The sequence below is a fragment of the Pteropus medius genome, unplaced genomic scaffold, assembly GCF_902729225.1.
Source record: "Pteropus medius unplaced genomic scaffold, Ma_sr-lr_union100, whole genome shotgun sequence".
Lineage (NCBI taxonomy): Eukaryota > Metazoa > Chordata > Mammalia > Chiroptera > Pteropodidae > Pteropus > Pteropus medius.
In genome coordinates this window covers 5,090,727-5,104,325 of record NW_024347790.1, presented here as the reverse complement: position 1 = coordinate 5,104,325, position 13,599 = coordinate 5,090,727, and the positions used below count along the sequence as shown (strand labels likewise).

The 13,599-nt window shown below is 33.1% G+C and overlaps 1 protein-coding gene across 1 annotated transcript in view; it reads right to left on the bottom strand.

Moving 5' to 3' along the window:
• Positions 1–13,599, bottom strand: part of MALRD1 (MAM and LDL receptor class A domain containing 1) — a 477,766-nt gene that overhangs the window by 451,699 nt on the left and 12,468 nt on the right. Inside the window, 2 exon segments of the mRNA XM_039877626.1 lie at positions 4,573–4,734; positions 4,820–4,914. Of these exon segments, the coding sequence (XP_039733560.1) occupies positions 4,573–4,734; positions 4,820–4,914 (257 nt within the window).

The window sequence follows — 13,599 nt, the reverse complement described above, 5'->3', positions numbered from 1 at the left end:
GGGAAGATAAGGGAAGTTTTCATTTGAATTTGAGACTAAATTTCTCCTCTATGTTTGGACTGTTTTATTCTTTGCCTCTGTAAACATTCTAGGACAATAGGACAACCAATTGCTTATGCCTACAATTTTGAAAAATGTGATTGCAGTTAATCGGTATCATGCAATGCATAATAATATTGTTTCATCCAACACAGCAAACAAAAGAATATTCAACGACTATCACTCAACAGATTGGATCACATCTGGGGGCTCGAATTTTTTTTCTATATCTTATAAGTCATTATAATGCTTTAACATGACAAAAATATTATTATGGTTCAGTGACTAAAAGATTGAGATCTGAAACCAAATTATCGTAGCTTCTAATCTGGTTGGAATTTAGTAGGTTATGTCTGAAGCTCATAATCCTCATGTGAGCAATGGGTAAATTATAGTTCTACTGCAGAGGTTTGCCATGAAGGGTCAATGAGATAATATACACAAAGGATTAAATGCAGTTCTTTATACATAGTAAGTGCTCAATAATTGGTAGCTGTTATTTTTCCTTAAACAACTCCAGAAACTTTCTGAAAAGTGGCCATTTTTGTTGACTGAATGCATAACCACCATTCCTTGTTTATGTAGCAGTATTCTCTCAGAAAGGAACACTCTCCACTTTTACTAAGTGACGGGCCCAGTACTTTACAGATAAAGGTGATAAAGCCCTCATAATCCAGAGGCTTTCTCAGAAGCCCATGCTAAGCCAGGGGCCAGCTGAGACTAAAATCTCCTCTTTAGATAGTTCTAAAGGAAGCATAAAAGTTTAAAAAATATCAGAAGGCAGCGTGGAGATCATAAAAAAAAAAAAAAAAATCAGAGGCTTGTAAATTGATGAGGCAGTAGATATTGTCTGGAGACGCTGATTACAAAATGCCCTCAAATAAGTCTCTCGCTAAAGCTTTTCAAGAACGAGCTACTCGATGGCAGCAGGCAGTATTACAAACACAGCATATCTCTGTGACCCAGCTAAACAAAAGCAAATGAACATCTGCTCACTTGCTGACAGAAGGGAACTAAAGCATACCTGCAATCTTAAAGATTGATGCAGCCAGAGGATCCCCAAAGAGTTGCACAATTTCTTAATTTTTGCAAAGCCTTTAAGGTAGAAGCAATGTTTTCACATCATCAATAAAGTATTTTGGGAAACAAATTAATATATTGCACATGCATCTGCTCTGGTTGAAGCCACTGCTACATTTTAAAGCACTCGAATGAATAATGCTGCTGCCTCAGCTACAGCTGAATTGCCCTGGAGATGATATATTTGAAAGTTGTAAGTTTTATATTTAGCTACCACACATATTTAATCATCAACTCACACAGTGCACCATTTGGGCATGGACAGTTGATAAAAATAAGGAAGTTATTTTAAAAGGTTTAACCTATAAGAGCAGGTTCCAGCTCTGCCCAACACCCCAATCTCTGCTGCGCTGCTAGTAAAGACCTTGAACTAAAGACAGATAGACATAAGAAGATAGTTTAAGATTTTATTACCATCTACTCTGTTTCAAAGTTGGAAAAGATGTGTGAATACTGACAAAGTTTATACAGACACAAAGTTTCCGACACAGTCGTTAACGTTCCTGCAAGCACACAGACAGACGGGACTTCAGTAAGTTCATCCTTCAGCATCCGGTCAATATGATTCAATCTCTTCTAACGTACTTTGGCTCTGTTTTATTGCTTTTGCTGTTATTGAGAGAAGACTGAGAGACATAGGGGAGTAAGAAGAGAAGGGTAGGAAATAAACCAGAAACTTCTAGCAGTTAATGACTCCTGAACATCCACAACAAATTAGATGCGTTATTGGTGTAGGGGCTCTCATTCAGCACACCGAATGAGAACACATAGTGTCTTGTACCCAAGCTTGTCACAAATCTTCTCTTTGCAAACTACAAATCTGATAAGGGGTTAATATCCAAAATGTATAAGGAACTAATACAACTCGATAGTAAAAAAATCAAATAAAATGAGCAGAAGACCTAAATAGACATTCTTCCTAAGAAGACATACAGATGGCCACAGGTACATAAAAAGGTGTTCAACATTACTGATCATCAGGAAAATGCAAATCAAAAGAAGAATGATATATACCTCACCCATGTTAGAATGACAATTATCAAAAAGACAAGAAGTAATGTGTTGGCGAGCACGTGGAGAAAAGGGAACCCCTATGTGCTGTATGTGGGAATGTAAACTGGTGCAGCCACTATGGAAAACATCATGGAATCTTCTCAAAAATTAAAAATAGAACTGTCACATGATCCAGCAACTCCACTCCTGGGTATATATTTAGTGGAAATTAAATCACTATCTCAAAGACATATCTGTACTCTCATATCTATAGCATTATTCACTATAGTTAGGACATGGAAACAACCCAAATGTCCGCTGATAGATGAATAGATAAAGAAAATGTGGTGTACACATATAAAAGAATAATTCAGAATTAAAAAAAAAGAAATACTGTCCTTTACTGTCCTTTACAACATGGACAGAACTTGAGGGCATTACGCTAAGTGAAATAAGTCAGACAGAGAAATATAAATAATATGATCTCACTTATTATTATGAATCTAAAAAAGCCAAACTCATAGAAACAAAGAGTAGAATGGTAGCTGCCAGGGGCTGTGGTATGAGGGAAATGAGAAAAAGTTTGTCAAAGGTTACAAAAATCTAGCTATAAGATGAAAAAGTTCTGGGGATCTAATGTATGGCATGGTGAATATAGCTAATAATACTGAATTATATATTTGAAAGTTGCTAAAACAATAGACCTCAAATGTTTTTAATGCACACACAAAAAATTATAATTATGGGAAGTGATGGATGTGTTAACTAAATTTACTGTGGTAATGATTCCATAGTACATACATAAATCAAATCATCACATTGTACACCTTAAATGTACACGATGTTATATATCAATTACCTCAGTAGAGCTGGGGGAAAAAAATCTTCCCTTCATGTGGTACTGGGAACACGCCCGGAATCCCACCTAGTGTACTCCAAGTGCCCCAAGTCTTTGTCAAATAAGTGAACCAGTCGTTCACAAGAAAACTTAAATGCCCTGTGGCTTAAGACAGGAGTCCCCAACCCCCAGAGGCCATGGACTCGTAGCTGGTCTGTGGCCTGTTAGGAACTGGGCCACACAGCAGGAGGTGAGCGGCGGGCCAGCAAGTGAAGCTTTGCCTGCATTTGCAGCTGCTCCCCAGAGCTAGCATCACTGCCTCAGCTCCATCTCAGATCATCAGGCATTAGATTCTCATAGGAGCACGGGTCCCAGGTGACAAAAATGTTGGGAACCACTGGCTTAAGATACCCTCCTAAAACACACCTGTATTCGACTTTAATAGAGTGCAAAGGCTTAAATGACAGAATTGTGTTTCCAACCATACAATTCCACTGAAGTCCTATCGTCTAGGTGTCATTTAACTATCTACTAAGTAATTTTTCTTTTACTTTCTTTGGATCCCCATTTAGTTTACAAAAGCCTGAAAATTCAAAACTACAGTGATTTTATGACTGATCAATTAAGAAAATGTGCCCTTCTCTTATGATTCAATTTTTGTAATAGACATCCTGCTCATTCTCCTTTCTTTCCTCTTAGCTACTCAAAATAACTGAAGTTAAAATTCAATCCAATCCAAGTCCTATCTTTAAGCAAGTGCTAAATCTATCACGTATCAGGTGATTTTGTACTCTCATATCAAAACTATAAAATTGGTTATATCATACTATTCTAATAATAGATGACAAAAGAAATCTATTTGGGCTAAATTTGTTCACAAATCAGGTTTAGAAAGCAAATTAATTCAGAATAAAATGCTTTAAGATCCCCTTTTTAACTGGAAATATTCGCTTGGCTGTCTCAAATGTTAAAATGTGCAATACTTTTCCAAGAACCCCTGTAATAATCATTAGATTGTAATTCCACCATATATAAGTTTTATTAGGCTGCAGACATTAGTTTATCTTTTATAGGCTTGCTTTGGCTTTAATTCTCAAAATTATTTTGGAAGATAAAAGCTGTATTGAATAATTTGATTTTAATCATGAAATAAATGACAATTATTCCACTTCAACAGCATTTGGAATTAGTATTTAAATCACACAATCTATTTCCTCCTTACCCAACATGATACTGTTCTCTCAAAAACATGAAAGAAAGTCTGAAAGGAAAATGATCATTAAGAATAAGAAATGAAAAGAAAAAAGAGGTTGGAATACTAAGAAAAATAATAAAATGGAGGAGATTCGAGAAGTTAAGAAGAGAATTAGAAGGTCATATTTTACTGATATATCAATATATTGTAATATATGTCAGTTTTAATACACAAATTCAAAACCTCTTTTTTAAGTGTCTTTTAAGGTGACTGGGATTGTTTGGTCTCAGTGTTTGGAAGTCATGGCAAACTCCTCGGTCCTCAGTCAACTGGAACAGTTAGTCATCCTACTTTTAATTCACCAAATGTTAAAGATCTGTATCTTATTTTCCTTCAAAGACATAATTAGAATGCACAATATACATACCTAAAACCTCTGGGAACATTGGATCTTGATGACATTTCTCTCCCAGTGATTTCGGGGCCCAAGTATGTTTCTCCATGAATGCTGAATAGGACCCTCATGTGAAGTTTAAAGGCCAGCTGTTAATTTGCTATTCACGTGCCTGGAGAAGTAATAAAACATATTCTGTGAAAAATAATTAATGGCCAAACAAATATAATAAAGTCCCCAAATGTGAAATGTATTTAAAATTCCGTGTGCTTTCAAATACCTAACAAGCATGCTGGTTATTTGTCAGAAGAAAAACTCTGCTTCTTTAATTTGAAGAAGCCAAATCTGTTTTGGAGACCAAGGAGAGGAAGTGGGCTGTTAGAAACAAGTCAGCGGGTTAGATTCAGAGCAATCACTGGTAAGCTTATTTAATACACAGGCAGTAATTCAGGCCCATATCCACATTGGATCAATATAATTTTGTTCAAAAAATGAAACATTTAACCACACCATTCGCTTTTGCAAATGGTTTGACTGATATTTTTACCTCATTATATTCCCCGTTGAAATAACAAATTGTGATTATATTTCCTATAACACTATTATGCGCTACTGTCTGCAACTCAATTTATCTCATATAACATAGAAAGTAATAACCCTGGACAGAGGGTATCCAGGGAAAACATTATCCTAAGACTGCCCATCAAAACAAGCAATTCAATGGAGAATTCAAAAGAGATCATTTGCTGTTATTTTCTCTGGAAAGAATTGGAGCAAATGGTCCCAGCTTTTCTCAGGATTATGGAAAACAACACTGAGTCCTGATATACTTCTGTATGCTGCAGTACGGACTATGCCAGTAGACTGCTACTGTTTAAAAGCCTATAAGATAGATACATGTGGAACATCACTTAGCTGACAAGATTATAATGTATAAGCTGGGAACCATTATTTTCTGCTACTCTCTTTGGTGTGCTGCTATTTGTCAAAAGGAATGAAAAAAGATGTTGATGATGATGATGATTATGATGATATATCTACCCAAGTTATTTTAAAGCTGAATTGTAAATTAAATTTCATTGTCAAATCACTGAGAGAATCAGTGTAAAATTATGAAACCTTGGAAACATCTTCTTCCCTACACCTATTCCAAAATTGTACCCTAACTAAGCAGCAAACAATGACATTAATAGATATGGGTCCGACTTATAGATATAGTCGGACCCAAAATTGAAATCCTAGCAATAACAGAAAATTGTTCTGAGAATGTACTCCCTGGAATAATTACATAAACATAATTTAGATGAAGAGCCGGTATCATGGTGATACAAGTGGACTATCATTACTTTGCTTCTACTTCATATTCAGCAGGTAAAGCAAATGTTAAGCAAATGAATAATCAAATAAGTGTAAAGATCGATATGTATATATCGTTTTAGGTTTAAATAATATTATTAGCAATACAAATGATAATAATATCCAATAGATCCTAAATTATTGTTCATAAATATTCAGCTACTAAAAAGCATTCATGAATATACATGAAAAATTACTTTCATTTGTCAAGGAAATTACTTAAATTAATCATGTTTCTTTTTTAATGTCTGGTCAAAATTCAGATTTGACACATCGTGCTATTAAATAATATAGTAGTATTTGTAACAATATAATAAATTATTCAAATATTTAAGCATAAGTGTTTTATAAATATAAACTATGATATTTGGTATGTGTTACAATGTTTTAAATTATTCTGTATTTTGTCAGAAATGAAATAAAGGTAAATCTTCAGGTTACCCAAAAGGTAAAGTTTTGAAATCTGAAACAACTTGAGATCCTTTGACATTTGTTCTAGTAATAAACTTTCTTTTCATGGGCAAAAAAAAAAAAGTGTTCAAATGCACCCAATAGCAATATCTATTTTCTGACTTTAATTCCAACTTAGTGACAATAGCAAACATTTCTTTTTAAATGAACACCAAATTTTACTTTGCTCCCTATAGTATGAATATCAAATTTCTTTAATCACAGGTAGAGATGGTCCTTAGGGAAGAATAGCATCTTAGAGAAAGTTCTCTTGCTTACAATAGGGCTTTAGTCATCATGTTTATGAAGATAAAAGAAAGTAGCAGATCCTTGGCAGCGTAAGTTTTTCCTACATGCCCATTCCCTTCCTGACATCCTTCTCCTATTACTGTCTCTAAACATCAGGAAGAGAGTTATGAAGCTGATAACAAAAAATGTATTCAATAGATGATTGAATAAAGATGTGGAATATTATTCAGCTGTAAGAAAAGACGAACTACTGTCATTGTGACAACATGGAGGGATCTTGAGATAATCATGCCAAGTGAAATATGTCAAACAGAAAAAGTTGAGAACCATATGATTTCACTCATATGTGGAATATGAAACTGAAAGAAACAAACGTACAGGAAAAACAAAAACTCATAGACACAGACAACATATTTGAATATATATGATGATGGAAGAGATTTAACTTTGGGTGGTGAACACACGATGCAGTATATAGATGATGTATTATTGAATTGTACGCTTGAAAGCTATATAAGGTTATTAATCAATGTCACCCCCCCAAATTTAGTAAAACAAATTAAATAAATAAAAAATTTTTTTAAATGTAGTCAATATTCTCTCTACACACTTCTCTTACTCCTTGAAGGAGTCTATTAATCTCACACACACACGCACATCACTGTCATCATCATATGTCTCCTATTAATTTATAATATATTCATTTGTTTATTTATGTGATTCATAAATATCCATTTTCTGCTTACATTCATAAAAGCAACTGCATAGCATATCTTTAAAACATATTTAAAATAATCTTATGATAATTAATTATTAAAATGACAAAATAACACAAACAGTATGATTTTATTTATAATCTTAAACATTTATGTTAAAGGGCTTTCAAAAATATTTTTTCTCAGTTTGCTGGGTAGGTGTTGGAGTAAAATCCCAACATAAACCAACACTAATGACTAAAAAAGGAAATATATAGAATATGAAAGCAACAAAAACCATGAATCAAATTTTGAGGCTAAATACAATAATGCTGCCAGCAAATTCCATCAACTTTGATCCTCAGGAAAGACAAGGTAGAATTTTCAGTCTCACTTTCTTCAACTTTTGATAGACAGCTTTGCATTTCCTCCATCTCCCAAGTTCTAAGTGATTAATGGGAATGACTGTGAGCAGGAGAAACATAAATCCTACTGCATGTTACAGAGTAACCAACTGGCTCAAAGGAACTCAAAAAATGGAGTATTTTAACAGTGAGACAATATCAGTTCTCAAGAACATTTCCCAAATATATCAGGCTGCAGAAATGGATCATCATGACAAAGTCCAAGGCCTGAAGCAAAAGTTAAAATGTCAAAACTTTGGAAAGAAAAAAGTGTGTTCATCTATGACATAAATATGGCTCGGTTTAGATAACAGAGAGGAAATAATAGTCTTAGCTACAAATTCCTTTCTGTATTGATATAGAGAATATCAATACAGAGATAGAAATTGTAAATATCAACAACTAATCATCATAATTGGTTATTATCATTGATAAAAATCAAAATTATAATTCAGTGTCGATGGGCACACAATATAGAAAAATGTAATTTGTGGCAGTAACATTATAAAAGCAGACCTAGGTAGGACAAATTTTTGTATATACTATTGCAATTAAATTGGTATTAATCCAACCTAGATTGTTGTAATCCCTAGGGCAGCCATTGAGGAAATATTTCAAAACTATATAGTTGAAAAAGTGAATTAATATGATACACTAGAAAATATCTATGTAACACAGAAGAAAACAGTAATGGAGGTACAGAGTAACAAGAAAGACATAAGATATATGGAAAACAAATAACAAATGGCAGGTATAAATCCTATCTTGTCCATAATTATGTTATATTTAAATGGAGTAAAGTCTCCAATCAGAAGTCTGGGACTGGCATATTTTATAAAACTATGATACAAGCATAAAGTGTGCTTCTTGTAAAAATCTTGTAGAAAATAAAAGTATATTAAAAAGCATAACATTCTAATAATAACCAAAAGAGAGCTAAAATTCAAAAAATAAAAGATGTTGACACAAAAAAATTGTTTTAGAAACAAATAATAACAATTTATAATGATAAAATTATCAACTCATCAAGAAAATATAACAATTATAAACATATATGCACCTAAAAATAGGGCCCCAAAATATACGAAACAAAAACTAATCAAATCAAACTGAACATACACGATTCACCAATAATAGTTGGAGTTTCAATATCTCACTTGCAAAAGTAGATAGAACAATTAGCAGAAGATCGGTAAGGAATCAGAAAACTTGAGCAACACTATAAACCAATCAGAACTAATATATATAGAACACTCCATCAAACAATAACAAAATACGCATGCTCTATAGTGCACACAGAATGTTCTCCAAAAAAGACCATATTTTAAGCCCTAAAATAAAGCTCAATACATTTAAGAGAATGTAAATCACACAAGTACATTCAATAGCCACAGTGGAGTGCTTTGAGTCACTAGCAGAAAGAAAAGTGGAAAATTAGTAAATATGTAGAGATTAACTAACACACTCCTAAACAATTAATGAGTCAGAGGAGAAATCAGAAGAGAAATTAGAAAATGCTTGAAATAAATTTAAATGAAAATATGGTATATCAAACTGTGTAGGATGCAGTTAAATTGGTGCTTAAAAATAAATATATAGCTGTTAATTACTAAATTTTAAAAAAGGTGATTTTAAAATCAATAATCTAACCTTCTACCTTACAGAGCTAGAAGAAGAGCCAACTAATCCAGAGCAAGGAGGAAGAAAATAAATAATAAATATTAGAGCAGAAATAGAGAATAGACAAGCAACAGAAAAAATTAAATCAAGCAGAAACTGGTTCTCAAAAAGATCAACAAAAATAACAAATATTTCACTAAACTGACCAATTAAAAAAAAAGAAGACCTGTTTACTAAATGAAGAGTGAAACAAGGGTCAGAATTACCAATCATCTAGAAATAAAAAGAATTATAAGGTAATATGTCAACAACTACAAACTCACAAATTAGATAACCTTGATGATATGGACAAATTCCTCAAAAGACACAAAAATTGACTCAGGACCAAAGCTGACTCAAGAAGAAATAGAAAATCTGAATAAATTGTAACAAGTAAAGAGAATGAATCAGTAATAAAAAAGCTTTTAACAAAGAAATTCTCAATCACGAAAGGATTAACTAGTAAATTCTATAACAATTAAAAAAAAATTAACACCAACACTTCACAAACTCTTCCAGAAATTAGGAGAGGAGAAGCCATTTCCTCACTCATTCTATGAGGCTATTATTACCTTGATATCACAACCAGACAAACATATCACGAGAAAACTACAAATCAATATACATGATAAATATAAATGTAAAAACTCTAAAAAAAAAAAAAATGCTAGGAAGCCTCATTAAACAAGATACAAGAAGGATTGATTATTCACTGAGACCAAGTGGAATTATACCAAGAATGCAAAGTTGCTTCAATGTATGAAAACCAATCATGATGAATTGATCAAGTAAAGGCCAAAACCACATGATCAGCATAGCAGATACAGAAAACACATTTGATAAAGCCTAACATTCTCTCATAACAAAAACACTCAATGTGTTAGTCACAGAAAGGAACATGTTTGCCTGATCAATGGTATCTATGAAAAGCCCTCGGGTAACATCATAACTAATGGGAAAGTTTGAAAATATTTCCTTTAATAGAAATAAGATAAGAGTATCTGCTATCGCCACTTCTATTCAACTGGAGTTTCTAGCCAGGTAATCAGATAAGAAAATGAAATAAAAGGCGTCCAGGATGAAAACAGAAGGTAAAACTATTCTATTTGCAAATGGCATAGCTGGTCCTAAGGACCCAGGTAATTGCATTGGGCCCATGTGAGCAGTCCAGAACAATCTTCCTATGTTAAGGTCAGCTCATTAGTAACCTTGACTACATCTACAAAGTCCTTTCACAAAGTCCTTACCTAGAATAGTATTTGGTTGGATAACCTGGAGATGGGAATCTTGGGAGCAGAGGTGGGGGAGTGGGGACATCTTTAAAACCCTCTCAACTGCCATTACATAGGCACTGATTTTTTTTCTCTTGTTCCATTTGCTACATTTAAGGTGTTGACCAAAGTCTATAGAGCCTGAAGTAGCTGAGTCCCTGTAAGTTTTCCTTGACTAACTCAGTTGTAGGACACATTGAATCAATGTGACTTCTCATTACAGTTGCCAGACTTCATTTGCAGGAAACGGAAATCTGCTGTGTCTTTTCCAATCACTTTAATTGGTAAAATTCCCTGCCCATGTTCATTTGACAGAATTTCAGACTACTGACAAGTTGGCTAGGATTCAAAAGATATATTCTTTGATATTTGTATTATATTTATTTCAATACACTATTATTTGATTTTATGTATTTCCGTTGAGTATGGATTTTTTCCACTTGTGGGAGAATTAATTGGAAAAATATATACCCATATAAATTTAAGAAATAAACAAGCCATCTTCCTGTAAAGATAAAACTCCTGCCACAAGGAAAGCAAATGACACATAGAAAAATATTTCTACAGGGAAATTACAGAATGTATTCTTTTTCAGCTCTAACCAGAGGAATAATATTATTTACTTTAAGGTATTTGACAGCTCAACTATTTATGTTATGTAGTGAAATTTCACTGATGTCATATCAGTTAATTCAAATAATCACCTAAGTTGTCAACTATGATGTCCTGACTGATGTATTACTCTGAATTTTAAATAAAATAAATGGGAAAATAAATATATTATATAATGTATTACTCTGAATTTTAAATAAAATAAATGGGAAAACAAACAATAAAAAAGAGGCATCGAGTTTGTTCAGGAATTATGAAAACCTCATGTAGTTCACTCGTTTAAAATGCATACTCACACAGGCCCACATCAAAGACCTTGATATCATTAGCTTGACAACCAAAGAATTTGTGGAAGAAACTAAAGCTCTCTACAAAATACTACTTGAAGCAGAATGAATCATTAAGTACCAAATGTGTGTGCCCTTGAAATTCTTTATGCAACTCCTCAGCCACTGCCACATCCATCAATGCCTCTCATTTCTGCTGCCTGGTTGGACAGTCGCTGAATTAGAATTATCAACTGTGAAGGAGTTTGGGTAGAGGAGGGAAGAGAGGGAAGGACATGGCACTGATGTTCCTAAATACACTTGTGGCCTAATCTTCATTTCCAAAGACTGTATCCTCCAACCAGAGCAGACTGCCGTATCACTGCCTGAGCACCTCAGTGTCTCTGTATGGTCTTCACACAGTCCCTTCAGTTTGAAAGATCATTGCTTTCACTTCCCCATCCACTGAAATACCATTCAGCTTTCAAGTCCTTTCTCAAATGCCCCTTTCCTTTCCAGTGTCAGAATTTCCTTGTAGCCAGCCACAGGGCAATTTGCTCAGACTAACATTACAGCACTTTTAAAAATTCTCCCTGTATTACAATTGTGTTATTCTCAAGAATACTCTCCAAAGAGATCACAAATACCTTGATATACAATAAGTATTATAATAGTCTTTATAAATTCAGAGCGTTTATTATGACGCCTTATATATACTTTTAAAAAATCATGTATCACCTTTATTATCAGCTGAAAAACTCGTATTTCTTCAAAAGTTATAAGAAAAACTTATTTTCCATTCTTTTCAAAATAATAAAGTTTTACTATTATTGCAAAGCTGTATTTGAATTTTTGGAGTGATACTATTTTATCTAAATGCAATGCTATTTACTTTGAAAAATCAATGCTACATTTAAAAAACTCTGCCCCAAGCTTTAGTAGACTTCAAATATTGACACAGGATGTTTTTAATGTTCTAACAGATTTTCGAACGTAGCTCTGAAAACTTCTCAAAGCACTGATTACATGTTGAAACGTATTATTTTGGAATATTGGCAAATTATTTCAAAAGTAATTTAATCAAAATTTGTATTAATATCATGAAATAAGAATTTTTAAATAAATACAAGATTCCAACAAAATAATTTTTAGGAAGTATTTTTGACATCAAATCCAAGCCAAATAACAAACTCCATTTTACTTATATAAAAGTTAAAGTTAGAAACACTAAAATAATTCAGAAATGTACTAAATATCAACTTTTCTGAGAGTTGAATATATTACGGCAAGTTTTAGGAACATCTCAGTTAGCTCTTAAATTGATTATCCTATGAACTAAACATCATTATTCCCCTTTGTAAAGGTAAGAAAACCAAGGCTTAAAAAGGTAAATTGCTCAAAATCAAACAGCGAGCAAGAGGCAGAGCCGAGCTTCTAAACCACATGTGCAGTATTTATGCTAACATTTCCAAACAATTAACATCAAATGCTTTAAACACTAGTTTGTTTTAAATTATCTCCAAGGAAATACTTATATGTGACATTTAATCATATTTATTTAAGAGGAGCATCATTTTTATAAAAAATCCCCAGCCTTCAGCATTACCTGTTTTTATATCACATATAAGCCCATCCCATGAGGGTAGGCCTAAAGTCGACTTTTGCTCACTAAAATACCTTAATTACATGGTACAAAATGGTGAATTAATGTAATTCATTAGATTGTTTAAGAAATAAAGAAATGAGTAAATGTCTGGCTACAGAGGCACCTCAAAGGCTAGTGAGCAGCCTCGTAGAGCTTTCAGCCTGAGAAAAGTCTAGCCAAAAACAAAGGAATTTTATGAACTCACCTATGTACTATTATCATATTTAAATTTTACAATTTCCATAAAGAGTCAAAATATATAGAAAATTTCAATTTTTGTCTAGATAGATCTTCAGGATACCAGAAAGCCAGTTATGAAAATCTAATCTGACATTGTAGAATCACGAATATCTTGAAAATGGTTAAGGAATAAATAAAACTAGATACCATAATTATGCATATCTAAATATCATCCAAGAGTCTACTTTCATAATCAGCCACTTGACAAAAAGG